The 27,694-nt window shown below is 60.8% G+C and overlaps 4 protein-coding genes across 12 annotated transcripts; 3 read left to right on the top strand and 1 right to left on the bottom strand.

The window, feature by feature from the left end:
* Positions 1-2,073: 2,073 nt before the first annotated feature.
* TBX10 (T-box transcription factor 10) lies at positions 2,074-8,788 on the top strand. Its single transcript, XM_070782809.1, has 8 exons — positions 2,074-2,119; positions 5,017-5,284; positions 5,369-5,470; positions 5,812-5,983; positions 6,908-7,063; positions 7,366-7,433; positions 7,690-7,784; positions 8,245-8,788. Exons 1-8 carry the CDS (start codon positions 2,074-2,076, stop codon positions 8,523-8,525), a joined length of 1,188 nt encoding a protein of 395 aa, XP_070638910.1. The 3' UTR covers positions 8,526-8,788.
* A 1,172-nt stretch (positions 8,789-9,960) lies between these two features.
* Positions 9,961-12,401, top strand: NUDT8 (nudix hydrolase 8). Of its 2 annotated transcripts, none has more exons than XM_019955256.2 (4): positions 9,961-10,257; positions 11,232-11,364; positions 11,909-11,986; positions 12,090-12,401. In XM_019955256.2, the coding sequence occupies exons 1-4, from the start codon at positions 10,064-10,066 to the stop codon at positions 12,315-12,317; spliced, it is 633 nt and encodes a 210-aa protein (XP_019810815.2). In that variant the 5' UTR covers positions 9,961-10,063; the 3' UTR covers positions 12,318-12,401. The 2 variants fall into 2 exon arrangements, with proteins under 2 accessions (XP_019810815.2, XP_070639216.1); XM_070783115.1 differs by lacking the exon at positions 9,961-10,257 and adding an exon at positions 10,266-10,646.
* Positions 12,390-20,828, top strand: LOC109554142 (double C2-like domain-containing protein gamma). Of its 8 annotated transcripts, none has more exons than XM_070783110.1 (12): positions 12,390-12,565; positions 17,010-17,071; positions 17,283-17,366; positions 17,526-17,605; positions 17,684-17,797; positions 17,951-18,060; positions 18,151-18,286; positions 18,387-18,437; positions 19,834-19,991; positions 20,095-20,176; positions 20,334-20,430; positions 20,505-20,828. In XM_070783110.1, exons 1-12 carry the CDS (start codon positions 12,447-12,449, stop codon positions 20,633-20,635), a joined length of 1,224 nt encoding a protein of 407 aa, XP_070639211.1. In that variant the 5' UTR covers positions 12,390-12,446; the 3' UTR covers positions 20,636-20,828. The 8 variants fall into 8 exon arrangements, with proteins under 8 accessions (XP_070639211.1, XP_070639215.1, XP_070639213.1 ...); XM_070783114.1 differs by having other exon boundaries at positions 17,010-17,075; XM_070783108.1 differs by lacking the exon at positions 12,390-12,565 and adding an exon at positions 16,609-16,910 and having other exon boundaries at positions 19,837-19,991.
* Positions 20,829-21,370: 542 nt separating this feature from the next.
* On the bottom strand, positions 21,371-27,380 carry NDUFV1 (NADH:ubiquinone oxidoreductase core subunit V1). The gene is made up of 10 exons (XM_019955146.2): positions 27,205-27,380; positions 26,044-26,126; positions 25,517-25,687; positions 24,613-24,796; positions 23,653-23,842; positions 22,708-22,920; positions 22,417-22,583; positions 22,032-22,113; positions 21,632-21,777; positions 21,371-21,519 (listed from the first exon to the last, which is right to left on the bottom strand). The coding sequence occupies exons 1-10, from the start codon at positions 27,274-27,276 to the stop codon at positions 21,433-21,435; spliced, it is 1,395 nt and encodes a 464-aa protein (XP_019810705.2). The 5' UTR covers positions 27,277-27,380; the 3' UTR covers positions 21,371-21,432.
* Between the last annotated feature and the right edge of the window lie 314 nt (positions 27,381-27,694).

The following is a 27,694-nucleotide window of genomic DNA, read 5'->3' as shown; positions in this document are numbered from 1 at the left end:
CTTCCCATCTCACAGACCAAAGGCTAGTGCAAACACGCACACACACACGCACACACCCAGACACACACACACACACACACACCCCAGAAGCCAGTAGGCCCCCAGGCCCCTGGGAGTCCAGGCTGAGGGGGCGCCAACCCCATCACTTCTCCCATCTCCCCCCTGCCCCACCGTGGCTCCTGGGACAGGGTAGCATGGCTCCACCTCACTAGGCGGCCCCTGGGAGCCTCTGGGACTCTCCCTCACAAGGGCAGAGGACTTGCCGCATCCTGCCCAGCAGCAGACCCCAGGGCTGGGTCTGTGCCAGGGTTGGCCCTCACTCTCCCGGTGGGATTCCTCCCAGCCTGGCCCCAGGGACCTGGGGCATGGGGCGGCGGGGGTGGTGGTGAGGCAGCAGCCCCCCTGAGCTGAGGGAGGAGAGTTTGCCCCCAGTGTGTGGGTCCGGGAGGGGCCGGGGTGTCACGCTGTCCCCAGAGCTCGACTGTGGAGGAGCTGTGGGGTCCAGTCGACTTTGGGAACCGTGATCAGGCACGCTAGGCCCAGCCCAGTGCGCTCTCGAGCCTGGTGCCCCAGCCAGGGCCCTAGAGTGGGCCAACCCAGGGTTAGTCCGATGACCTGCGCTGGGCCACACCGCAGGAAGCAGCGTGGGGGGACCCCCCTCCCTTTCTGACTGGCCATCTGCATGTTCCCTGAATGCCCCACTCCAGATAGCCAGGGGCTGCTGGGGAAGGTGCCCGGTCAGGACTTGCCCCCAAGGCCTCTGACCTGGGCCAGCCTTCCCCGACCCTGTGGGGACCGTGTAGGCACCATCAGCCAAGATGGGGACAGCTTACTGCACCCCCCAGGCGGGGCCAGCCCATCCCAGGCAGAAGCGATTATGCACTTAGTTCAGTTGGGGAAACCGAGGCTCAGGGCTGTCAGGTCCTGCCGGTGTCACAGCTCATAGGCTGAGCGGTCAGGAGGACCTGGCCTCCCACCCCCCAGTCCAGGGTGGGACTCTGCTTCTGCTCATACACGTGGCTGCTGCCCCCTTGCCTTTCCGGCCCAAGGTGCCTGGTGATTGCATGACAGCAGCTCCCGGTCAGGGGTCTGGGTCCCGGGAAGAGGGCAGCGCCTCTGCCATTCAGCCTTCCATGCTTCTACCGCAGCTCCTCGACCTCCCCGAGGCCCTGTCAGCCCTGGCCCCTCCATTCAGCCGGGCCCAGACCCCTGCGGATCTCCCAGCCTGTCCTGGAGATGGGCCCCGGCCCTGCGTGCATCTGGGCCCATTGATCAGGAATGGCTGGGGGGCTCCAATGGGAGGGGAGGAAGCCAGGAGCAGGGACCGGGAGGGGGAGAGGCGGCCTCGCCACGTCAGCGCTTCCCCACCTGCCCTCCTCCCGCACAGCATCGCGCCTGCAGCTGGAGGAGCCCAGCCCGGGGCCTCGAGCAGTCCAGTCTGAGGGTGGCTTGCAGAAGGGGCTCTGCACACCCCAGAGCCGAGGTCCCACCTGCAGAGACCAGGTGCCTGGCTTGAGGAGAGAACCAAGACGTAGACGATCCAGGAAGGAAGGACAGACCTGCCAGGAGGCTGGGGACCGAGGGAGGGCCTGAGCACCGAGCGGTGCTGCCGATGGACCGGGAGACCAGGAGAGGCTGACCACCGGGGCGGCAGGCAGGGGCCCCAGCTGAACCACTGTCTCCAGGAACCGGAAGTCCGGGCTGTCCCATGGCAGGTAAGGGGCAGGCGGCCAAGGCAGTCCCACAAGTGGGTTCAAGCTCCGGGGTGGGTGGGGTGGGGCTGGGTCTAAGCTTAGGGGACCAGGGAAACCCTACTGTACCCAGGGCCTGGGCAAGAGGATGGGGCAGAGGCAGCCCAGGCTGAGGCCTCAGGCCCCACCAAGGCGGGGCCCATGCAGCCATCCAAGTGCAAATGTGGGAGTGCTGATAGGCAGCAGGATAGAGCCATTTCTGGGAGGTGAAAGCCTTATCAGGCATGGGGGACCTTGGGCCTGGCCCCTCCTTTCTATGGGCCTCACCCCTTGTGTATCAAGGTGGACAAGGAGCCGCAACTTCCCCTCCAAATCTGACTCCATGTCGGTGGAAATTGGCAATCAAGAGGTGTTGGCTTTCAGAGGAAGTGGGCAGAGGACAGGCCCCTCCCCAGAGTTACTGAGGGCTGCACAGGGCAGCATGTGAACCAGGAGGGGCAGGGTATAGGCTCAGAAGACTGGGGAGCCAGTAACCAGCCTGCGAAGCCCCCAGGCCCAGCAAAACCATGAGCCTCTTTCCCCTGGGACACATCACCAAAGACGCTGGGGCTGGCGTTGGTTATCTGGATAATGTACCTGCCCCAGCAGGACAGCTAAGTGATGGGCAGCTGCCCACCTGATGGCCTGGTCCAGGTGATGGGGGACATCGGCCCATCCACCCTTCATCTCTGGGGGATTTAGACCTGATATGGCCCGTCCCCTTTCAGTAAGACCCACCCATCCCCAGACTGCAGAGCTTCCAGGGACTTTAGTGAGGTGCCACTTCTCACACGTGGCTCTCAGGGCTGCTGAGGATGGGGCCACTGACCTTGGACCCCACACTCTCACCTGGTACCTGCTATGCACTGGCTCTGGCCAGGTGCTGCCCGCCTGTCAACTCATCACAGGAAACTGTGATCATCCCAGGAAACTCCCTCCATCCATGGATCTGTCCATCCATCCATCCATCCAGCACCATAATTCTACCTCTGCCCAGGGGATCACACAGTTTTACTAGGTTCTCAACCCATGTGGGGCTGCTAGAAATGAACAGTCTGCTTTTCAGGATGTCTTTTCTAGTTTTAAAATTTTGTGTTAAAATATACATAACATGGGTCTTCCCTGATGGCTCAGACAGTAAAGAATCCGCCTGTAATGCAGGACACCCAGGTCTGATCCTTGAGTCGGGAAGATCCCCTGGAGAAGGGCATGGCAACCCAATCCAGTATTCTTGCCTGGAGATTTCATGGACAGAGGAACGTGGCAGACAAGAGTCCATGGGGTCTCAAAGAGTCAGACATGACTAGCGACTAACAGTTTCTTTTTCACTTTTTCAAACATAACATCAAAACTATCATTTTAAGTATTTTTAAGTGTTCAGTGGCATTAAGCACATTCATATTGGTGTGCAACCATCACCACCATCTATCTCCAGAACTTTCTGCATCTTGCAAAGCTGAAACACTGTCCCCATTGAACATTAATTCATTCCCTCTCCCTGCCCCTGGCAACCGCCATCCACTTTCTGTTTATGAATTTCGCTACGAGGCACCTCTTATGAATGGAATCATACAGTCTTTGTCCTTTTGTGACTGGCTTGTTTTACTTAGCATAACATCCTCAAGGGTCATCCATGTCATGGTCTGCATCATAATACCCTTCCTTTCAAAGACTGAATAATATTTCCTTGTCTGGATACACACGTTCTTATCCATTCATCCATCAGTGGACAGACACTAGGTTTGCATCCACATTTTAGCTGTTGCGAACAATGCTGCTCTGAATACCAATGAACCCGTATCTGTTCAGCTACTTGCTCTTGGTTCTTTTGGGCATTCCAGTATTCTTGCCTGGAGAATTCCATGGATAGAGGAAGCTGGCAGGCTGTAGTCCACAGGGTCACAAAGAGTCAGACATGGGCTTCCCAAGTGGCACAGTGGTAAGGAATCTGCCCGCCAATGCAGGAGACTCAAGGAGTCAGACGTGACTAACACTTCCACTTTTTGTAGTAATTCTATCTTTCATATTTTGAGGAACCATCAGTGGTCTTCCACAGGGGCTACACCGTCTAACATTCCACCAGCAATGCACAAAGGTTCCAATTTCTCTACATCTTCACCAACACGTGTAACACTCTTTTGGTTATTGTTTTTGTTACTTGCTTTGGTTTTTGGTAATAGCCATCCTCGTAGGTATAAAGTATCTCATTGTAGTTAAAAGAAATTTTTTTTAATAAGAAGGATGGAGCCATGGCAAACTTTTGCACAAGCCATGTGCCAGGACTGCAGACCAAAAATGGGCTCTTTTATCTTTTTAAGATTTATTTTTGGCTGCTCTGGGTCTTCGTTGCTGCATGCAGGGGTCATTCTTTGTGGTGGTGCTTGGGCTTCTCATCATGGTGGCTTCTCTTCAGGCAGAACACGGCCTCTAGGGTCCGTGGGCTTCAGGAGTTACGACACACAGGCTTAGTTGCTCTGTGCCACGTGAGATTTTCCTGGACCGGGGATCAAACCCGTATCCCCTGCATTGGCAGTTGGATTCTTAACTACTAGGCCACCAGGGAAGCCCAAAAGAGGGGCTCTTAAGAAAAAAGTGAGGAGGCCAGAGAGGAAAGATGTTAAAACTGGCTTGGAGAATCCCATGGACAGAAGAGCCTGGTGGGCAACAGTTCATGGGGTCACAAAGAGTCAGACGTGACTGAGTGATTAACACAACTTCAGGGTCAGAGATAGGTAAGAGTCATTCACAGTAATTTGGGGATCTCCTTCAGCTCAGTGTTCCTTAAGCAGCAAGAGGAAGCCAGGTCTGCACAGAACTGAGAAAGACTCCCCCACCCCCACCCCCCCACAACCCCACCTGTACCATCATCCATAACAAGGTCCTTTCTGAAGGGCCTACTGCGTGTCAGGCCCTGTGTGTATCTTCATGAATCCTCATGTCAGCTCAATAAGACAGATTTAAGAACTCCTTGGGACAGATGTGGAAACTGAGGTTCCAGGAGGTGAAATAATTTGCTCAAGGCCACACAGCCTCCTGATGGCACAAAGATTCCCTGGGAAGCCAGACAGGTCCTGTCTCTGGCCTCCAGGAGCTTTAAGTGAACATTTACCTCATGAAGTGATGCTGAGTTAGGGATACTATGGGAACACAGGCCTGGCGATCAGGGAAGGCTTCCTGGAAGAAGAGGCATCTTAGTGCAGCCTGAAAGATGAAGGCTGGCCAGGTGGAGTGGCGGGGGGTGAGGAGAACAGAGGCCAAAGGCCCACATCCTGTCCTCTCTCCCCAGCCTTCCTCTCTGCTAGCCTTGGGGTATTTGCCCCCTCAGAGACCTACACACTGCCCACGACCAGCTCCAGCTGGGAGCCCCAGCCAGACTCCATGTTACCATCAGGCCCTTCCACCGGTTCCACAGGGGCCCCAGCGGTGGCTGAGCCCACTGAGCAGGGCCCCAAGAACCCACGTGTGTCCAGTGTGACGGTTCAGCTGGAGATGAAGGCTCTGTGGGAAGAGTTCAACCAGCTGGGCACAGAGATGATCGTCACCAAGGCGGGCAGGTATGAGCACGGGGGCGTGAGGGGGTGGTGGGAGGGGGGACAGGCTGGAACCATGCCGGGGCTGCTGAGCACCCCCTCCCGCAGGAGGATGTTCCCCACCTTCCAGGTGAAGATACTGGGCATGGACTCGCTGGCTGACTACGCCCTGCTCATGGATTTTGTGCCTTTGGACGACAAGAGATACAGGTCTGGGGCTTGCAGCTTAGACTTCAGGCACTGAGACGGGGAAGCAGAAGCCCACCCGCTCCCTGGGTGAACAGGGGCCAGTCGGAGCCATGTCAGGGGGTCTATCCCTGCCAGGCAGGGATGGAGGGGGCTAGCCCGGGGCGGCAGGCGTGACTGCGGGGACCCCAGACCGGACACCCTTCTGGAGCCTCTGGTTCCTCTTGTGCATACGGGCCAGCACGTGGGCAGTAGGGGACATGTTGACCCCCGTCAGTCTTGGCTCCAGGTGGGGGCAGCAGAGAGACGAAGTAGGCGCCCTGGGGTGCAGTCAGGGCGCCCTCGCCACCTCGCTCCGTCCCCAGGTATGCCTTCCACAGCTCCGCCTGGCTGGTGGCGGGCAAGGCGGACCCGGCCACGCCCGGCCGCGTGCACTTCCACCCCGACTCACCGGCCAAGGGCGCGCAGTGGATGCGTCAGATTGTGTCCTTTGACAAGCTCAAGCTGACCAACAACCTGCTGGATGAAAACGGCCACGTGAGGCCCGGGCCACCGTGGGGAGGGGCTGGGCCAGGACAGGGGACACTGGGGCCTGAGTGTGATGAAGCCTGGGGCCAGAACCGGCTGGGGCTTTGATGCCCAATTCCACCTGGCCAGGGGGTCGGACAGCAGAGGGAACTGCCCAGGCCCACCACAAACGCAGGAACACAGCATCGTTGACACTTTGTCCAAGGCAAAGATCAGGCTGATGTCAGGAGAAAAAGGAAACAGGGAAGGGGTCTCAGACAGAGGTGGCAACTGAGGCTATTTGAAGAGAAGTCTGATAGAGTGGAGGAGGGAGCCTGTGTATATAGAAGAGGGAGCTATGGCAGGCAGAGGAGCCAGCGAGTGCAAAGGCCCTGAGGCAGGAGGATACTGGGGAGTCAGAGGACCTGCAAGGAGGCTCCGTGTGGCTGGAGTGGAGCGAGAAGCGGCAGCGGGAGGGGAAGAGATACTAGGGGTGGCCTTCGCTGATCTGCAGGACCAGCTGGCTGTGGAGAGGATTCAGATCTTTACTCTGTGTGGGGTGGGAGACACGGATGGGGGGTGGTGGTTCTGAGCTGCAGCTCATGAGGGCTGCTATGTGGAAAATAGGCAGAGGCACCAAGTAGAGGCAGGGAGCGCAGCTGGGAGGTGGCTGCAGAAATCCAGGAGGAAGATGGTGGTGGTTGGGCGGCGTGGAGGCCACAGGGTAGGAGAGGTGGTCAGATCCCAAACCATCCTGTGATGGCTGGGATGTGGGAGTGAGAGAGGCCAAGCCTCCTGAAAGCTCAGACACAAAGGGGCCTTTGACTCAGAACTGCAGACTCGCAACCTCACACGCGGCACCAGCAGTTATGAGACGGGGCGGGGGTGGGGGGCCCTGGAGGAAGGGCGTCAGCCTCAGTGAAGGCTGGCTGCCGCCGCCTGCCCGCCCCACAGATCATCCTCAACTCCATGCACCGCTACCAGCCGCGTTTCCACGTGGTCTTCGTGGACCCGCGCAAAGACAGCGAGCGCTATGCCCAGGAGAACTTCAAGTCCTTCATCTTTGCGGAGACCCAGTTCACGGCCGTGACGGCGTATCAGAACCACCAGGTGCGTCAGGCCACAGTTCCCGACCTGACTCCCCTAGTCCATCACGTGGGAGAAACTGAAGTACCAGGTTCTTAGGCCCGACAGGCGCACAGAGCCCTGCTCATCTCTCCTTCTGGGACTCCATGGGCATCAGCCCACAGTCATTCCCCTGCCTTCACGCCCACTGTCTCTGTGGTTCCTGGACTGAGAGGCCCAGGGCCTCCAGATTGCGGGGATCCAGGGAGGAGAGGGTGGCTAGCCTGGGGCCCCACAGCCTCTCCCCAACTCAAGGCTGACCTCTAACTACACTCTCTCCTCTGCAGATCACCCAGCTGAAAATTGCCAGCAATCCTTTTGCCAAGGGCTTTCGGGAGAGTGACCCAGACTCCTGGTACCGTCTGGCCCCATCCTCTCACCCCATTTCTATCCCTAGGCATCTATTAAGGTCTCAGCTCCTGACCCTTCCTTCAGGCTCACAGCCACTGGCTTGTCCTGGGGTCCCACTGCCTGACTCAGACCATGACCCTTGCCCTGGGCTCCCCACCATGACCTCTGCCCCCATTCCTGCTTGCCCCACCTCCAGGCCTACATCTCCACGGGCTCCCCACCATGACCCCTGCCCCCATTCCTGCTTGCCCCACCTCCAGGCCTATATCTCCACGGCCCCTGCTCAGCGTCCCGACCCGGAGTCGCAGCAGCCTCAGCCCCCGCCTGCTGAAAGGCTCCACTGAGCGGGAGAAAGGTCAGCCCCCAGGCCCACAGACACTGTGGGACTGGAGCCCGCTGAGTGGGAAGGAAGGGAGGGGACAGGGCCACAGGGCCCTGAGGAAGGAGCTGTAGACTGCTCAGCAAGCTCACCAGGCATCTGTGTGGACAGAGAGGGGAAGCAGAAATGTCTGAGACAATTTTGGACCCAGGGCAGGGAGAACAGTTGGGTAGGGACTAGTTGTGGAGAGCAGGGGTGGTAGGGGGTGAGGGTGGAGGTCTGGTAGACTTCCTGGAGGAGGCGGTTCCTGAGCTGGGCCTTGGAGGACTGAGAAGGAGGGAGGAGGAGGGGAAGAAATTCCAGGCAGAGGCAAGAGCAAGCACAGAGGCTAAGCGCTGGGCAACTTGAGAAAGGAGAGCAGCAGGCTCTTAGACCAGTGGGCTGAAGGCGTGAGGGGAGGCCTGGGGTCCACTCAGACCACGCCCTCCCCCCTTAGACCCCAACAAAGCCTTCACCTCCAGGATCCCCGCGAGGCTCCACCATCAGCTGCTGGCCCGCCCTGAGGCACTGCTGGCCCCAGCCACCTACCCGCCCCTCACCTACCAGGGCCTGTACCCTGGAGCCTCAAGCCCTGTCCAACCAAGGGCCCGACCAACACCATACCCCCTCCCCAATATCCAGGCCGACAGGGACCAGGGAGGCCTGCCCCTCCCAGCGGGGCTGGGGCTCCTCGCCCCCACTGCAATGTGCCTGGGGCCTGGCCAGGACCCACAGTGACGGTGGGGGCCCTGTGGACAGAGTCCTCTCACCCTGGGGCCCACTCTCTTCAGCCTTACTTCTGCAGAGACCCCCCCGCCCCCACACCTCCCTTGACCAGGAGAGCAGGGCAGGTGGAAGCCCAGAGAGGAAAGCGACCTGCCCAGAGTTACCAGGCTGAGGTGGTGCCAGGCTTGGAACTGGACCCCCTATCTCCAAGCTGCCCCCTCTGCCCTGGGGGCGACTCCTCCAAACCCTGCTTTACCTTTCTCTTCCCTCCAACATTAAACCATACGGAATGGGTGGTCAGAGCACTTCTGTCCTCGGAGGTCAGGGTGGAGGGCCTCAGGAAAGCCCACACCTCAGAGTCTGGGCTGCAGACATCACAAAGCTCTGCTCCGTGCTGCTGGCATCCCAGGGAGCAGAGTCATGGTAAAGTTGGCAACACAACCTGAGTGGCAGGGCTGTGAGGGAGGTTGTAATCCTGCCCTCTGCCTCGCCGCCCAGATGAGGACCAAATCTGCAGCTCAGGGAGGCACTGCTCAAAGTCGAAGCAAAGCATGGGACACCTGCCATTTCACGTTTAAGTGCTGTGTGCAAAACCAGGGTGTCTGGTCCTTGGCGGGGGGAGGGGGGTTGCCACAGTCTGGCAGAGGGGTGCAGCACGCCACTGGCAGTGACCACAGGGGTCAAGGTGGGGGTGGCGCGATGAGTTTGAGAATTCAATCAAAATTCCAGGCAGGAGAGCTTCTAGAGAAAATGACCAGCACCTGTAAGAGTAGAAGTTGTGGAGGAGACGGGAGAGGAGAAGAGGCCAGCTCCTGGAGGTGGGAAAAGCAGGGGAAAGGTCTGGGGCTGGAGTGGGTCCCCTGGAGCGAGAGGGCTCAGCTCATGCCACCCAGCGGAGCCAGGAGATAGGGCCCGGAGGGTGGGGAGGCATCTCTACCCGCTAAACGCCGACTCCAAACATCCTGCAGCACTTGCGGGCGCAGAGAAATGCGGGGCCTCAACAATCAGACACCCCAACTCCCAAACCCCGCGGTCAGTACGGCCTACCCCGGGCGCCGGCCAGACACGAGTCTAGTTGCACTAGGCAGGGGACACTCTCCAGACCCGTCGGGCCAGCCCCGCCCCAGCCCCGCCCCTACCTGCCCCAGCCCCGCCCCTACCGGAAGCCCAGGCTCGCCCCTACCGGAAGCCCAGACTATCGAGTCACGCCCCTTCCCGCCCCGCCCCAGGCCAGGCCCGCCCCGCCCCAGGCCCTCTCCTACCGGAAGCCCAAGCCTGCCCCTGACGGAAGCCCAGGCTATCGAGCCCCGCCCCTTCCCGCCCCGCCCCACAATTCTCAGAGGGGCCCCTCCCCTGCCTGAGTCCGCCCCTTGGTCGAGCCCCGCCCTCGTAGGCGTGGCCTGTGCCGTTACCGCTCCCCACCAAGGCGGTCAGACTCCTCCCACGGCCCGCCCGCCAAGTTCCCGAGAGACCGCCCCGAGTGTGCTCGCCCGAACTTCTTCCCTCGCGCCGCCCGGTGCCCTCGGTGTCCCCGCCGCGCTGGACCGGACATGCTGCCCGACTGCCTGTCGGCGGAGGGCGAACAGCGCTGCCGGCGGTTGCTGGCGGGAGCCACGGCTCGGCTGCGCGCGCGGCCTGCGGCGGCCGCGGTCCTCGTGCCGCTGTGCTCGGTGCGCGGGGTCCCGGCGCTACTCTACACGCTGCGGTCCAGCCGCCTGGCCGGGAGGCACAAGGGTGACGTCAGGTACACCTGCCGGGACCTCCTCTCCCTTCTAGGAGGGCGCCGCTAAACCCCGGAGACCGCCGGGTCGTGGGCAAGGCACTTAGCCTCCCCGAGCCTTGGTTTCCGCCTCTGCAGAATGGGTCTAAGTAGAGCCCGTCGGCCAGCCGGCTGTGGAGGCAGTCAACTATTCACATCCCTCCGCCCGGAACCTGGCGCCGCAGGTACTCCTGCCCCGGCGCCGCCGCGCGGATCGCTCGAAGCGCGGGCGCGGGACATACGGTAGCTCAGCTGATAAAGACTCCGCCTGCAATGCAGGAGACCTCGGTTCGATTCCTGGGTCGGGAAGATCCCCTGAAGAAGGGACAGGCTACCCACTCCAGTATTCTTGGGCTTCCCTGGTGGCTCAGACGGTAAAGAATCCGCCTGCAATGCAGGAGACCTGGGGTTCGATTCCAGGGTGGGGAAGATCCTTCTGGAGGAGGGCATGGCAACCCACTCCAGTCTTCATGCCTAGAGAATCCCCATGCACAGAGGAGCCTGACGGGCTGCAGTCCACGGGGTCACAAAGAGCCGGACACGACTGAGCGACCAAGCACACACACTGAAAAGGCAGAACTTCGCCTCTTGCCTGCGACTGCAGGAGGATTCCCCTCCGGGAGCCAAGGGGGAGCGCGGGGCGGGGCTATCTGGCTTCCCGCACAGGCCGCGACCCCCCTCCCCCGGCGGAAACGGGGAACACCCTAGGGTCGCTGTCAGCACCTCTGGGGCGACCCACGATAAGCCCAGTTAGCGTGTCTAAGCCCCGGGGCTTCTCCCCCTTACTCCTGTTGTTCAGGGAGGTAAACCGAGCCTGCAGAGGCCGTGGGGCTTACCCAGCCCTCTCTGCAAACTAGGGGCAGGGACGTTTTTTTTAAAGCGAGTCCCTGCCGCAGCGGCCACCCCCAGCCCTTCATGGCCCCAGTGGCCCAAGAAGCAGGCTCCCTCTACCTGTTCAGTTTCCCAGGCGGCAAGTGTGACCCCGCCGACCGGGACGTGGTGCACACGGCCCTGAGGGAGACGCAGGAGGAGCTGGGCATGGCTGTGCCCGAGGAGCAGGTGTGGGGAGTCCTGCGGCCAGTGCACGACCGGGTAAGCCCTTCAGGCCCTCACCCCGCTCGGCCTCTCTGCTTGCCCCGGGTTAGGAGCAGGGCGCTCAGGGACCAGGAGGGTGGCTGTGGGGACTGTGGTAGTCACCGAGGGCGGTGGGGTCCCAGACAACCTGCCCAGCCGTTGTGTTCCAGCCTCCCACACCCATCGGGACGGGGCCAGGGGCATTTGATTCCCCTTTCACAGGGGATCCTGAGGCTCAGTCCTGGGATGGAGGTGGCTCCAGGTGAACCAGCTCCACTCAGCTTGGTGGACAGAGGTTGGGGAGGGTGTTGAAGGCTAGGCAGGGGAGATCTGAGGGTGGTAAAAGTAAGGGAGAGCAACGGCCCAGAGGCCTGAGTGGGTCTAGTGTGTTGAGGGGGCCTGAGCCAGTCAGCATGGCTGGAGCAAGTCCATGAGCAGGGCCGGGTGGACCCAGCCTGCACAGCTATAGGCCCCAGAGGCCTCCCCTCAGGCTCCCCTGGCCCAAAGCCCCGCCAAGCCCAGCCCAGCCCTGCCCTGACAGCCTGCTCCCCTCCCACCACAGGAAAAGGCCACAGTGGTGCCAGTGCTGGCTGGCGTGGGCCCGGTTGATCCCCAGAGCCTTAGGCCCAACCCCGAGGAGGTGAGTGGGGGCATCTGGAGGAAGGGGGAGGGTGGGTTGTCCTGATGGGGGAGGCTGCAGTGGCCAGCGCTCTGTCTGCCCTCTCACTGCCCCCTGCCCACAGGTGGATGAAGTGTTTGCCCTGCCCCTGGCCCATCTGCTGCAGGAGCAGAACCAGGGTTACACCCACTTCTGCCGTGGTGGCCACTTCCAGTACACGCTGCCCGTATTCCTGCACGGGCCACACCGGGTCTGGGGGCTCACAGCCGTCATCACTGAGTTCACCCTGAAGCTGCTGGCCCCTGGCGTCTACCAGCCCCGCCTGGCTGGCCCGGAGCTGCCCCGGGGCTGAAGGCCTGGCCCCGAGCGGGCCCTGCCTCTGCCCGGCCAGGCCGGCTCCTCTCCAGGACTGAATAAAGCCTTTCCCAACACCGTGGCAACTGCATCTTCTGCACTGGAGCCCTGACCTTGGGCAGAGTCCATGGGACAGCTGGCCTGCTGGCTGGGGCACTTTGGGATAATCACGCTGTCACCTGCTATCGCACATACTGTGTGTCTGGCATCTTTTCTCTCATTTCACCCTCGCCACGGCCCTGTGAGGTGAGACCACGCTGTCCCTGGGTAGTGAGATGGGATCAGGGAGGGCAGACACCTTGCCCAAGGTCACCCCAGTTTGGGATTTGAACCAGGCCCTGTCTGGCACCAGAGCCCAAACTCCTAGCCACTACAGCCACCGCAGAACTGTCTTCCGAGCCTGGCTGACGCTGTGCCGGGCAGCAGCCATCCAGAGAGGAGCCCTGCATGTTACTGCAAACCTGTGACGTGCCAGGCTCTCCCTGTGCCAGGAGCTGTGCTGGGGCCACATCTGTGCAGCAGCCAGATGCTATCCTGCCCTCTAGGGGTGCTCAGTCTCGGGGCAACCTTAGACCAGGCCACATAGATAATCATGTGATTACACATTAATTACTCACAGATGTGTAATGGAATTACATATCCATCTTGTAAATCTCTGTGAGTTGAAGAGGTGGGCAGTCTGACCTGGAGATGGTGGACTGGGCAGTATCAGGTAGGACAAGGGATAGAAAACGCCACTCAGTGGCTGAGTTTGCCAAAGGAGGAATTCAGTTCAATTCAGTCAGTCGTGTTGGACTCTTTGCGACCCCAGGGACTGCAGCACACCAGACCTCCCTGGCCGTCACCAACTCCCGGAGTTTACTCAAACTCATGTTCGTTGAATCAGTGATGTCCTCCAACCATCTCATCCTCTGTTGTCCCCTTCTCCTCCCGCCTTCAGTCTTTCCCACATCAGGGCCTATTCCAATGAGTTGGCTGTTCCCATCAGGTGGCCAAAGTATTGGAGTTTCAGCTTCAGCATCAGTCCTTCCAACGAATATTCAGGACTGATTTCCTTTAGGATGGACTGGTTGGATCTCCTTGCAGTCCAAGGGACTCTCAAGAGTCTTCTCCAACACCACAGTTCAAAACTATCAATTCTTTGGCGCTCAGCTTTCTTTATAGTTCAACTCTCACATTCATACATGACTACTGGAAAAACCATAGCTTTGACTAGACAGACCTTTGTTGGCAAAGTAATGTTTCTGCTTTTCAATATGCTAAGTTGGTCATAACTTATCTCCCAAGGAGTAAACGTTTTTTAATTTCATGGCTGCAGTCACCATCTGGAGGAAAAGTGATTGCAAACTCCACAGACAGACTAGCTTCAGGCATAGCTGGATCCAGGAGCTCCAGGTGCTCTTCTTTCCTTGCTTTCCACTGTATCAGCCTCACCCTCGGGAGTATTCTCCACTCCCCAGAGCTGAGAGGCGAGGAGAAGACGACAGCTGTAGGACGGAACAGTACCAGCGTCAGCATCCCATCAACAGAAAACAGCTTCTCTTTCTGGGCCAGTCTATCCCAGAGTTACACTTTCTTGGCTGACTTTGGTCCACAAGACCTTCCCTGAGCCTGTCACTTGGCTGCTGGACTTGGAATTCATTGATCAGCCGGGTCTGGGGCACAGGCCTGGGGAACAGGGTGAACCTCCTAGAATGAGAGTAGGGAAGGGGTGGCCCCCCAAAGGACCCCTGGAAAGAGAAAGGGAAGGTGAGCAGGCAAAAGGCAGCCACATTCCCCTGCAGAGAGTGACCTTGAGACCATAGATAAACAGGAGCAGGGCAGGTCAAAGGGCAAGGGAGGGAAGTTGGGGCAAAAGTGCAACCCAGATTAGGACTTGAGCCCACAGTCTTATAATTGGAGTCACTTACCTGGTGTCTCAACGTACTGAGGCTCAGGGTCTTGTGTTTCAGCACAGAAAGAATTCAGTGAGAGACAAAGTGCTAGGCAAGAAGTAGATTTATTAATATAGAACGCTTGTGAGAGAGGAGACTCTGCCCCAAGGATTAAGTGGGTTACATTTTTATAATCGAAGGAAAGTTGGGGCGAGGGGAAAGACTGCCTTCTCATTCTTCGAGTAGACCTCAGGCTTTCATCACTAGGTGGTCTTCCCTGATAGCTCAGTTGGTAAAGAATCCACCTGCAATGCAGGAGACCCCAGTTCGATTCTTGGGTTGGGAAGATCCACTGGAGGGGGGATATGCTACCCACTCCAGTATTCTGTCATGGAAAATTCCATGGACTGTATAGTCCATGGGGTCCCAAAAAGTTGGATACGACTGAGCAACTTTCACTCTTCATCACTAGCTCCTCCTTCACATCGGACAGGAGAGTATCTGACCCTAGAAGGTCAAACTAGGACTGTCTCAGTGCTTACTTAAATCAGCAGAATAATTTTTTTCTTTCACTTAATGACCTGAGGCATATCTCATGCTTCCATTTATGGCTTTATAGTTAAGCAAGCCTGCTTCGTCCCATGATGTTCTGATAGCTTTCTTGAGTGCTCACTAACTTGCAGCAGTCCCCCAGAGTTCCCTGGGTTCCCTCTGTCTCTAGTCCCCTACTGGGACCTCTGCAACTGCTTGTGTAACTATCCTTAGTCTATCCCTCTTAGAAGGAGGGTCATTGACTCAACGGACCTGAATTGGAACAATCTCCAGAGATAGTGAAGGACAGGGAAGCCTGGTATGCTGCAGTCCATGGGGTCGCAAAGAGTCAAACACGACTGAGAGACAGAACAACAATCAGAAGAAGCAACACTGTACAAAGCTTGGCGTGTTCAAGGAAACGTGGGGGCAAAGGGGCCCACCGTTCAGGGGGCCGTAGCGAGGGGCGAAGCCTCAGTGGTGGGTTAGGATTTTATTCCAAGCTGGGAGAAGGGGGAGAGGAGCCGAAGTGATGGGTTGATGTTTTAAAGGCTTGAGTGGCAAGGGGACCAGGTTGCCTTACCCCTCCTGTCTCCATGGAGCACTCCCATCTCGCCTCCCCACTCCCCGCCCCTCCCCCTCCCGGCATGACTCCCCCCCCCTCCCCCAGCCCCCTCTCTCACCCCCCCTTTCCCCCCACCCTGCCTCCCCCAGCCCCCTCTCTCACCCCTCCTTTCCCCCCACCCCCGCTCCCCCAGCCCCCTCTCTCACCCCTCCTTTCCCCCCACCCTGCCTCCCCCCAGCCCCCTCTCACCCCTCCTTCCCCCCCACCCCCGCTCCCCCAGCCCTCTCTCACCCCCACTTTCCCCCCACCCTGCCTCCCCCCAGCCCCCTCTCTCACCCCTCCTTTCCCCCCACCCCCGCTCCCCCCAGCCCCCTCTCTCACCCCTCCTTTCCCCCAACCCTGCCTCCCCCAGCCCCCTCTCTCACCCCCCCTTTCCCCCCACCCTGCCTCCCCCCAGCCCCCTCTCTCACCCCTCCTTTCCCCCCACCCCCGCTCCTCCAGCCCCCTCTCTCACCCCTTTCCCCCCACCCTGCCTCCCCCCAGCCCCCCTCTCTCACCCCTCCTTTCCCCCCACCCTGCCTCCCCCCAGCCCCCTCTCACCCCTTTCCCCCCACCCCCGCTCCCCCAGTCCTCTCTCTCACCCCCCCTTTCCCCCCACCCTGCCTCCCCCAGCCCTCTCTCACCCCTCCTTTCCCCCCACCCTGCCTCCCCCACCCCCCTCTCTCACCCCTCCTTTCCCCCCACCCTGCCTCCCCCCAGCCCCCTCTCTCACCCCTCCTTTCCCCCCACCCTGCCTCCCCCAGCCCCCTCTCTCACCCCTTTCCCCCCACCCTGCCTCCCCCCAGCCCCCCTCTCTCACCCCTCCTTTCCCCCCACCCTGCCTCCCCCCAGCCCCCTCTCACCCCTTTCCCCCCACCCCCGCTCCCCCAGTCCTCTCTCTCACCCCCCCTTTCCCCCCACCCTGCCTCCCCCAGCCCTCTCTCACCCCTCCTTTCCCCCCACCCTGCCTCCCCCACCCCCCTCTCTCACCCCTCCTTTCCCCCCACCCTGCCTACCCCAGCCCCCTCTCTCACCCCTCCTTTCCCCCCACCCTGCCTCCCCCCAGCCCCTCTCACCCCTTTCCCCCCACCCTGCCTCCCCCCAGCCCCCTCTCTCACCCCTCTTTTCCCCCCACCCTGCCTCCCCCCACCCCCCTCTCTCACCCCTTTCCCCCCACCCCCGCTCCCCCAGTCCTCTCTCACCCCTCCTTTCCCCCCACCCCCCGCTCCCCCACCCCCCTCTCACCCCCCCACCCCCCGCTCCCCCAGTCCTCTCTCACCCCCCCTTTCCCCCCACCCTGCCTCCTGTTGCCCTCACACCTCTTGTGTCACCTCTGGCCCTCCAGCCTCCTCCCCTGGGAGCAGAGCCACATGATGGTGGTGAAAATAACTCTCCGACAGAGTGCGAACTGTGGGGGGAAGGGACCCTTGGGGTGGAGGGCAGGGAGCTGCGGGCTCCTGGGCTCTGGGGGGGCCCCGAGTCCCGCCCCTTCTGCCTCCCCCACGGCCACCCGCTGGCTCTCACGGGTCACCTCAGTCAGCGCCCAGCAGCCACCCAGGCAGGTGCAGGGGCTCTCAGAGCGGTAAGTGGCCCCGCCGGCCTAGCCGCTGGCACACGGGGTGCCCCCCCCTAGGCTGGAGGCCCCCACCCCACCAGCCTTGACACTGTGCTCTGTCCTCAGGTCCCGACTGCCTCCTAGGACCCTCCACGACGCCCTCAGTGATGCCCGTTGGCCCTGTCTGGGTGGGTCAGTGCCGCCCCCTCATCTGCGGTCCTCGGGGGCTCCTCTGAGTCCCTGCCCATGCCTGCGCCCCCATGGCGGGCCGGGGGCGGGTGAGCATGCAGGAGCACATGGCTATCGACGTGAGCCCAGGCCCCATCCGGCCCATCCGCCTCATCTCCCACTACTTCCCGCACTTCTACCCCACCGCTGAGCCTGCCTTGCACCCCCCAGACCCACGCCCTCCAGTGACCCCGGTCCGCTCTGCACCCCAGCCCCAGCTGGACCCAGAGCCAGAGGGAGACTCAGACGACAGCAGTGAGTGGGGGCCGGGTGGGGGAGGGACACTCTGGGCTCCGCCCATCCAGGAAGGGGGTCTGGGGCAGGCAGGCCAGGCTTCAGACCAGGGAGGACCATGAGGCGTGGTGCCCGGCGGGGGTTGATGCAGACGCTGACCTGCCTGCCACCTGCCCCTAGCCGCCCTCGGCACCCTCGAGTTCACGCTCCTTTTTGACACGGACAACAGCACCCTGCACTGCACAGCTCACCGTGCCAAGGTGAGGAGGGGGCGGGCGGCGTCCCCGGGGCTCGGGCCTGCGCCCCGGGCCTCTCCCACAGCCACTCTCCCTTCCCAGGGCCTCAAGCCACCAGCCTCTGGCTCCATGGATACCTTCGTCAAAGCCAACCTGCTGCCCGGAGCCAGCAAGGTGAGGGCGAGATGCAGGCCCCCACCGCTGACCCTCGGCCAGGTATCCAGCCTGGAGCGCCCACCTGGTCTGCCATGCCCCTCCTCCCCAAGGCCTCCCCCCTCAGGCAGGGGCCCCCCATTGCTGGGACGGGGGGGACCCAGGTGGGGCGCCGGGGCCCGAGGAGGGCTCTGACACTCCCTGCTTGGCCCTCAGGCCAGCCAGCTGCGGACACGCACGGTTCGGGGCACGAGGGGTCCTGTCTGGGAGGAGACGCTCACCTATCATGGGTTCACCCTCCAGGACGCCCGGCGCAAGACCTTGCGGTGAGGACGGGGCCTGGGCCACGAGGAGGGGCTGGGGTGGGGGTGGGGATGGGGGACTGGCCTGGCCAGGCTGACCCAGGTGGCCCCCAGGCTGTGTGTGTGTGAAGACCCATGGCTGCGGCGACGGAGGCGGGCGCCTCCCCTGGGAGAGCTGCGGGTGCCCCTGAGGAAGCTGGTGCCCAACCGGGCCCGGAGCTTCGACGTGTGTCTGGAGAGGCGGAGGCTGGTGAGTGGGGCTGGCGCACAGGGTGGGGCTGGGTGGGGGTGACAGGGAGGGAGACCCAGGCGTCGTCTGGCCCAGGTGACTGGGCTCTCTGCTGTTTCAGACCAAAAGGCCCAAGAGCCTGGACACAGCACGCGGCATGTCTCTGTATGAGGTCAGTGAGACGTGGGACCCGGAGGTGGGTGCTGGGCAGGGCTCTGGGCCCAGGGGAGCTCAGAGAAACTGAGGCCTTTTCTCTCTCTGGGCCCATGAACACTCATAGTCTCAGGAGCACAGGCCAGCTTGAGACAGAGGCTGGAGCTGGGCAGTTGGTCAGTGGCCTGCATGGGCGGTTCAGTTCTCAGTATGGGCGGTTCAGTTCTCAGTATGGGGTGGGGGGGTTGTGAGTGCCAGCCAGGGGCCAGGGGGCTGCTGTCGGGGGTTGGGGGGGCGTTCTGGGACGGGAAGGGCTTGTAGTAGGGCTGCTCTCCTGGGAGGGCTCCCTAGCCTGGACTTGACTAACCGACAGTCGCAGGCTCCCACTGGGCTGCGTGGGCTGCTGGGCCCACGGCTGCTAGGCCTGCCCCTGGGGCAGCACAGGCAACGCTCCTGGGCTGGGCGCTCTGGACTGGCCCTTGTCAGGAGGGGTGAAGGTGACCACAAGGGATTGGCAGAATGAAACCAGAGACCTGGCCAGAGCCACTACAGCCCACGGGCCCCAGGGACCCGCAGAGCTGGGGCAGGGCCCTCCCCGCCCCAGCTCCCCCAGGACCTAAGGGCCAAGCGCTGCTGCCCTGCCCCCTAGTGGAGCCTGCGACTGTCGGTTAGTCAAGTCCAGGCTGGGGAGCCCTCCCCGGGGAGCAGCCCTACTACAAGCCCTTCCCATCCCAGACCCTCCACCCCCACCTGACAGCAGCCCCCTGGCGCCTGGCTGGCACTCACAACCCCCCCACCCCATACTGAGAACTGAACGCAAGGCAGATGGGCTTTCTGCAAATCACATTAGGGTGGGAGAAGCACATTCTTTCCATGGTATCCTCCGAGTCCTTCTGGAAGCACCAGGGGCCGGGGTGGGGGGTGGGCGGGGGGGGGCAAAGGGCATTCAGCATCTGACTCCCGGGGTGTGGGGTGTGAGGGGGGAGGGTCTTGCAGCTGACGAGGCCTGTGTGCACTTTGAGGAGGGACAACCCTCTGGGAGCTGCTTCCAGGCTTCCCCGAGAGGCTTCCCCAAGAGGGAAGAGACAGGCCCCTAATGGAAGGCCACCTAGGAAGCTCCTACACGTTTGTGACCCTCAGAGACATCAGTTCCCTCCCCTTCCATGACAAACAGAGCCGCAAGTGGCCGATCACGAGACCCGGACAAGCCCCCTCCCCTTCTCAGGCCCGAGGGTAGAGTGGACCTGGAAGTCTCATTCCAGGGAACTAAGTCAGTGACAGTATCGGGAAACTGGACCACGACATCGGACACTGGCCCCTGATTTATTTGAGGCCAGTCTGAGTTCTCCCGCGGGGCTGACCCAGCCTACCCTGTGGGCGCTGGGCCACCAGGCTGACCCGGCCTACCCCTGCAGCAGGAGGTGGAGGCAGAGCTGGCCTCGGAGGAGCGCGGGCGTGTCCTGCTGTCGCTGTGCTACAGCTCTCAGCGGGGGGGCCTGCTGGTGGGCGTGCTGCGCTGCGCCCACCTCGCCCCCATGGACGCCAACGGCTACTCGGACCCCTTCGTCCGCCTGTGAGTGTGAAGCAGGTGGCCGGGTGGGCAGTGGGGGTTCCTCAGAGTGCCCCCATGGCTCACCTCTCTGGGGCCACACCGAAACCAACCTCATCTCTCCCAGTTTCCTGCATCCCAACACAGGGAGGAAATCGAAATACAAGACCAGCGTTCGGAAGAAGACCCTGAACCCCGAGTTCAATGAGGTAGGCTGGCCCGAGAGAAGGCAGTCCCGGCTGCTGGGGGAGGGGTCGGCATCCTGTCTCACAGTACAGGCCCCAGCCACCCTGGGCCACTTGCCTGAGTCTGTCCCTGAAGCTGTGAAGGACTAAGGCCGCCTCCTTTTCACCGCGTCCCCTGCAGGAGTTCTTCTACGCAGGCCCACGGGAGGAGCTGGCCCAGAAGACGCTGCTGGTGTCTGTATGGGATTACGACCTGGGCACGGCTGACGACTTCATTGGTGAGCGGGAATTCGGGGGAGCTAAGTTGGGGGGTGGGACTCCCACCTGGCTCCTGACCTGTCCCCAAACCCAGGTGGAGTGCAGCTGAGCAGCCGGGCCGGCGGGGAGCGCCAGCAACACTGGCGCGAATGCCTGGGCCACAGTGACCGCAGGCTGGAGCTGTGGCACCCGCTGGACGGCGCGCCCCTCCAGCTCAGCGACTAGTGGGGCCCCCAGCCTGGCCGGCTCAGTGCCCCTTCCCCAGGCTGACCCACAGCCTCTCTGCAGAGCTGGAAGGCGCTGGGCTGCTTCACTCCCGCTATCCAGCCCCTGGTCCGTTGTTTCCTTCCTTCCCCACTTCCAAATTCACCCCACCGTCAAATCACGAAGCAAGAATAAACCTCTCCTCCCAACCAGACCAGACAGTCCGTTTTTTCCCTGCCATCGCCTCACAGGGCAGAATGGGCGCTGCTCTCCTTGCTCCCACCCTCCAGAGGCCTGCACAGGGCCAGGACCAGGTCTGGACCCCAGGCCAGTTTTCCCCTCCCCACTCTTGATTGCTGCACTGAGGGATAAATGCTCAGGGAGGTCTATGACAGGGGCTTCCCTTGTGGCTCAGTGCATAAAGAATCCGCCTGCAATGCAGGAGACAAGGATTCAATTCCTGGGCCAGGAAGATCCCCTGGAGAAAGAAATGGCAACCCACTCCAGTATTCTTGCCTGGAAAGAATCCCCTGGACAGAGGAGCCTGGCGGGCTTCAGCCCAAAGGGTCCCAAAGAGTCGGACATGACTGAGCACGCCCAGTCTGCGACAGGTTGACACACAGGAGTCAAGGTGTCAACTCTCAACATGACCTTGTCCTGACCTATTCCCCGCCGTCTGAGAAACAAGCCTCTGTGAGTCACAGGCTGCAGCAGCAGCATGCAGGCAAGCAAGGCCACAGAGAAGATGCAACGAGAGAGTGGGTATCGCTAGCTTTATTGTCCAGCCATCCAGACAGACGGACACCAGCCCCGTGGGCTCAGAAAGCTGCTTGCCTGGCCTGGTGCTGCTGGGCAAACTGCTGCATCCGTTCCTCGAGCTCCGGCCGGAAGTGTCGGATCAGGCCCTGGGGTGGGGGTGGGGATGCAGGGAGCGCTGTGTGAAGCAGGGTGTGAAAGCCCCGCTGCCCCCCCAATGCCTGGGCACTCACCCCCCGTGCCCCTCGTGGGGCAGCATACCTGCACGGGCCACGCAGCCCCATCGCCCAGGGCGCAGATGGTGTGGCCCTCGATCTGCTTGCTGATCTCCCACAGAGAGTCGATCTCTGCCGGCCGGGCATCTCCCCTCACAAAGCGGGCCATCACCTTGTTCATCCAGTCCACACCTGTGCCAGGGCAGCAAGAGATGGCCTGCTGACCCCCCGGGCCGGGGTGCAGGGGATGGAACCCAAGGGGTGCAGGTCATGGGGTCGGGGGGCTGAGAGAAGCCACAGCAAGCTGGGCGCCTGCAGCAGTGCATTCAGGGTCCGGAGCCCACGCCACCTGTGCCCCGTGCCCCACCCACGCCACCTGTGCCGCGTGCCCCACCCAGGCCCGGCATGAGCCACAGAGAAACCCTCAGCCTGCCCAGCACGCCTACCCTCGCGGCACGGGGTACACTGGCCACAGCTCTCATGCTTGTAGAACTCGATGAGGCGGGCGATGGCTTTCACAATGTCCGTCTGCGGAGACAAGGGGCAGTGAGGAGGTGCCCGAGCCTGAGCCTCAGCCCCTGGCGGCACACCCGCCCGATTCCAGCAGTGCTCTAGCCACCTCCACTCACCCCAGGCATCCTGCGCTGCCAGGCTCCATGGCCGTTCCCCATAGAGAAGCCTTGCCCCCCAGCCTCTCCCACCTCCCTTATCTTGGGTGACAGGAATCGGGACCCAAGAACTGGCGGGTGTCTGTGAGAAGCTCGGGCTGGGTTACTAGCCAGGCTGGCCTAAGGCAGGCACTGGGTGGGAGCGTGGGCAGCCCTTCCTTACCGAGCGGTCCATGACGATCACGGCAGCCGTGCCCAGCCCCGTCTGCGCCTGGATCAGCGCGTCGAAGTCCATCAGCACCGTCTCACACACGGACTTGGGGATCAGCGGGGTGGACGAGCCGCCAGGGATCACAGCAAGGAGGTTGTCCCAGCCACCCGTGACACCCCCTGGGGCCCCAGCCAGTCCCCGAGAGGATGGATGGTCAGGGCAGGGGCCGGCACGCCTGTCAGCCCCCACCCCAGCCCAGGCCCCCGAGGCCCGCCCACCCCGCTGGGTGGCCCCGGGCCTCACCGGCGTGCTTTTCAATCAGCTCCTTCAGCGGCACAGACATCTCCTCCTCCACGGTGCAGGGGTTGTTGACGTGGCCAGAGATGTTGAACAGTTTGGTGCCCGAGTTGCGCTCTCGGCCGAAGCTGGCAAACCAGGCACCCCCACGGCGGCAGATGGTAGGGGACACGGCCACAGTCTCCACATTGGCCACAGTTGTAGGGCAGCCAAACACTCCTGCGGGGGGCAGGGTAAGAACCTGGTGGATGTCACATCCCTGGTGGCTCGGTGGCAAAGAATCCACCTGCCAATGCAGGAGACGTGGGTTCAGTCCCACGTGCTGAGGGGCAACTAAGCCTGAGCGCCACAGCTACTGAGCCTGCCCCCGGGCCCGGGAGCTCCACCGCTGAAGCCCACGCGCCCTGGAGCCTTTGCTCGGCAGCAAGAGGCCATCGTGATGAGAAGCCCGTGTACCAGAACTAGAGTGGCCCCGTTTGCCACAAGGAGAGAAAAACCTGCCCAGCAACGAAGACCTGGCACAGCCAAAAACACATTTTTTTTTTTTAAAAGAAAACAAACCAGTGGCTGCTGGAGGTTGGGGACAGTTGGGGTGGGTCTCCTGGAGGTGGCATCTGTCCAGGATCTGCTTCTGCGGCAGAGAGCCCTGCTTCCACCCGTGTTAACTCTCGTCCCCCGGGAGCCCGATCCCAGCTGTGCTGCATCTCTGCCACCCTGCCCCAAGTTCCCGGGGGGTAGGAGCGCACCCGGGTGTGTGGCCTGTGCCCTGGGGCAGGATGAGACTCCTGGGGGCACTGGTGCAGCCTCTATGTTGTTCCCACCTACTCGGTGTCAGGCCCCCCAGTGCAGAAGGGACTCAGAAATTCCCCAAGAATGATAAGTGGCGACCTGAAGCCAGATCCCAGGTTCCACAGGACAAGGCCTGGGACGAGGCCAGGCGCCAGGTCGTACCCACGTCTGCAGGGAAAGGCGGCTTCAGGCGGGGCTTGCCCTGTTTGCCCTCGATGGACTCGATGAGCGCCGTCTCCTCCCCGCAGATGTAGGCCCCGGCCCCACGCACCACAAACACGTCGAAATCGTAGCCGGAGCCGCAGGCATTCTTGCCAATCAGACCAGCCTCGTAGGCCTCTCGGATGGCTACCTGTGGGACAGGGGTGTACAGACACAGTCCCCACGTGCCCAGGAACACTGCGTGTGGGAGGGCGGGGTACAGGCCCAGGGAGCTCATCACCATAGTCCAGGGCCAAAGCTCCCTCTGGACACAGGCAGAAGACGTGCTGGGAGAAGGGTAGGGATTTTTACAATGTGTGTGCTGCTTGTGTGATAACATTTAACAAAATCTCTAACTATATGTACTTTTTAAAGACTTTACGGAAATAATGAAAATTTCAGCAAGTAGTTTCTTTAGGTAGTCTATGGGAGATTTTTCTTTGGTGTGTGTGGATTCCTGTCTTTACAATGAATGAGTACTGCTTCTGAGTAGAGGAAAGGACCCTGGAGGCTGATTTTTAAATACGTAATAACACACATAATGCTACCATGTGCCAGGTTATGAACCTAATAGAAAAGTGAGGCTTCGGCCCTAGACCAATTACTATAGGCGTCACTGGGCTGAGAATTACTGACGTGACCTCTTGACCCTTCAAGAAAAATGCCCACGTGTGAGTTCTCCAGCCTACCGCCACCCCAGGAGCCCTGGAGCCCTGGAAGACCTCCCAGGCTGAGGCTCTGGGACACAGAGCGAGACAGAGGCTTTGGGGTGCACGTCCCACTCAGGACACAGGCCAGCTCAAGAGATCCCCACCCTCCCAGCACAACTCCAGATAGATCCCACGTGAGAACCTAAGAAGAACTCTGCCTGGGTTGGGGTATGAGAGTGCCCACTCAGCACCTGGCCCTCCCCCTGCCCACCTGCAGATTGGAGGCCTCGTTGTAGAACTCCCCGCGGATGTAGATGTAGGCGGCACGAGCGCCCATGGCCCGGCCCCCTACTAGGCAGCCTTCCACCAGCTTGTGGGGGTCGTGGCGGATGATCTCTCGGTCCTTGCACGTGCCTGGCTCCCCCTCATCCGCGTTCACCACCAGATACTTGGGCCTGTAGGGGCCAGCAGGGCAGTTGGGCCACAGGGCCACCAGGGTCAGGCCTTCAACCGTATGCCACCCCAGTCTACCAGGAAACCTCAAACAGGTTTTATCTGACAGCCAATCCTTCTCTGTCCCCGCAACAAGTCCCCAGGGCTCTGCTTGCTCACCACCAACGACGGGGAGCTCACTGCCTAGTCCACACTGGGGCAGCTATGAGCACAGGCAAGGTCTTGGTTCTACTCAGCCCAAATGCTTCTCCCAGTGCTTTCTCAAGAGCCCACAACTGCTTTTGGTCACGATGAGCATTCCGTGAACCTCCATCATATCTCTGGAGCCAAAAGGAGGCAGAGCTGACATTTATCATTTACTTTCTACACGCAGACCAAAGGGCAGGCCAAAAGCTGGAAGGCACAGTATCTCTCTAATCCCTGCACAATACAATACACATTTACAGAACAGAATACTGAGGTTCAGAAATACTGCCCAAAGCTATATGATTAAATGGCAGAGCCAGGAACTGATCAATTAAGTCTGCTGGGTTAAAATCTTGGGTAGACTCTGCTGCCCCCAAGACTCCTGAGGAAGACGATGGAACCGAGTCCCTGCTACTGGAGCTCTGGTAAGGTTTTCCTACTCCATTCACTCTTGGTTTCCAAGGAAACAGCCCCAAGGCCCAGATAAGCCCCAGCCATCCAGAGGTGCAACCCCATTTCTGCCTGCCTACACACACCTGCCATCTGAGGGCTTATTCATGAAGCTCCATTTAAGGCCAGTGGGGAAGCCAGCACCTCCACGGCCCCGCAAGCCCGACGTCTTGACCTCACCCAGGATCCAGTCAGGCCCCTTCAGCAGAATCTCCTTCGTCTTGTACCAGTCACCTCGACTCTGGGCACCTTTAAGCCTGGATAGAAGGAGAAGGCGATGGCACCCCACTCCAGTACTCTTGCCTGGAAAATCCCATGGATGGAGGAGTCTGGTAGGCTGCATTCCATGGGGTCACTAAGAGTCGGACACGACTGAGCGACTTCACTTTCACTTTTCACTTTCATGCATTGGAGAAGGAAATGGCACCCCACTCCAGTGTTCTTGCCTGGAGAATCCCAGGGACGGGGGAGCCTGGTGGGCTGCCGTCTATGGGGTCGCACAGTCGGACAGGACTGAAGCAACTTAGCAGCAGCAGCAGCAGCAGCAGGGTGGGGAAGGCAGTGAGGAGGAGGCCCTGCCTGGGGACCCACCAGCCTAAGGGCACCATCTCACCTCCAGTCATGGCGGCCATACAGGTTGGTGAAGATCCGGTCTTCGTCCTTCAGCGAGCCAAATGAGGTTTTCTTGGGCGCTGTCTGGGGACACAGAGAGTCAGTATGCCCAGGAGAGCTCTGGGATTATGAGGGGCCAGGCCAGGAGCTACAGATTTTTGGGTCCCCTAGTTAAGGAGGGTTGGACTGGGAGGAGGGCAGGGGCCAAAGCTTCAGAACCCTTCGTACGGTCATAACTACCATTACCACTTAGTAAGCACTTTCTGTTAGCAGGCACTAGGCTAAGCTTTTTATATCCAAGATCTCATTTCATTCTCCTAACCCTGAGATAGGAATGATTTCCTCCATTTCACAGAAGAGGAAACAAGACTCAGAACAAAATGAGCTTACAAAAGGCACACAGCCTGAAGGAGCAGATGGAATCTAAGCACAGGTCTGTCTGTAGCCAAAGCCCACACAGGATCCACAGAACAGACTACAGCCCTGAACCCAGCGTGATGTCACGTCTATTTATTTACTTGTATGGCTCTGCTGGACCAAAACTTAATTTGGCCAAAGTCTTGTTTATATGACTAAACTCTGCTGGAGACAAAACGTGTTTTCTGAAGGAAGAGGAATGCTTCACTGAGGCTGGGACACAAGATGATGGCGGGAGACCCGCTCGGGATAAAGCTGTTGAGGAGAGATGGCTCTGGAATCCCATGAGACATAGAGAGAACCCCAGCTGAGGGCTAAGGGGACCTCGCTTCCAGACACCCAACCCCTTAAGGGCCAATACAGGGAGCAGAACTTTGGACGAGGAATGAACGGCCCTCTCCAAAGCTGTTTCTGCATCTGTAAAATGGGGCAGTGACCCCTTCACGCGCTACAAGGTTGTAGCGAGGAAGGAATGAGACAAGGACGCTTTGCCACCTGCAAAATTCTCCATTAGGTCGCGCAATTGTTAAATAAGGGGAAGCCAAGGAGCCGGAGGGCTAGGGGGCCGGGGAGAATCAGCCTCCCGTTTGGAACCCGTCCCCTCCTACATCGGCAACCTTCCTGTCAGACGGGGGAGATGAGAGGCTTCTCCAGAAGGCACTACGGACCCAGGTATGACGCGCGCAGACGCGACAGCGAGACCCGGCCCGCGAGCGCCCCTGGAACGAGCCAGGTCGGGCCTCACCGTGTCGCCGCTGAATCGCACAGACACCCGCGCGGGGAGCGACCCGCCGAGCAGCCGCCGTGCCGCCAGCATCGCGGGGAGGGGCGGGGAAAGGCAAGCCAGTGACCGCCCGCTGTCACCTTCACAGCTCTGAGGCTCAGAACCCGGCACGACCGAGACGCTAGGCGGCGCACAGGAAGAACGTCACACGCGCCCTGACAGGGCGCGCCCCAACTTCCCCGCGCCGCTCCCGCCCCGCCCTTGGCCCTGCCTCCTCGAGGGAGCGCGGAGAGGCCGGAAGTGCCCTGTCTGGCGCTGAGGCTGCTGGGAGATGTAGTCCCGTGGGCCTCCGGACCGCCTTTCTCCTGTCGCGAGGCTGGCATTTATTTACTGTCTTGCTCGCCGGCTCTGTTCTTTCGCATTTGCCTCCGGACTCTCAGCCTTTGAGCCCACTATGCAGCTGGACCCTCCTGCCTGCCTTGTACTGCTCTGGCCCTGTCCCAGCCCTGCC

Source organism: Bos indicus, chromosome 29 (assembly GCF_029378745.1).
Source record: "Bos indicus isolate NIAB-ARS_2022 breed Sahiwal x Tharparkar chromosome 29, NIAB-ARS_B.indTharparkar_mat_pri_1.0, whole genome shotgun sequence".
NCBI classification, from domain to species: Eukaryota; Metazoa; Chordata; class Mammalia; order Artiodactyla; family Bovidae; genus Bos; species Bos indicus.
This window is presented reverse-complemented; position numbering and strand designations above follow the sequence as displayed.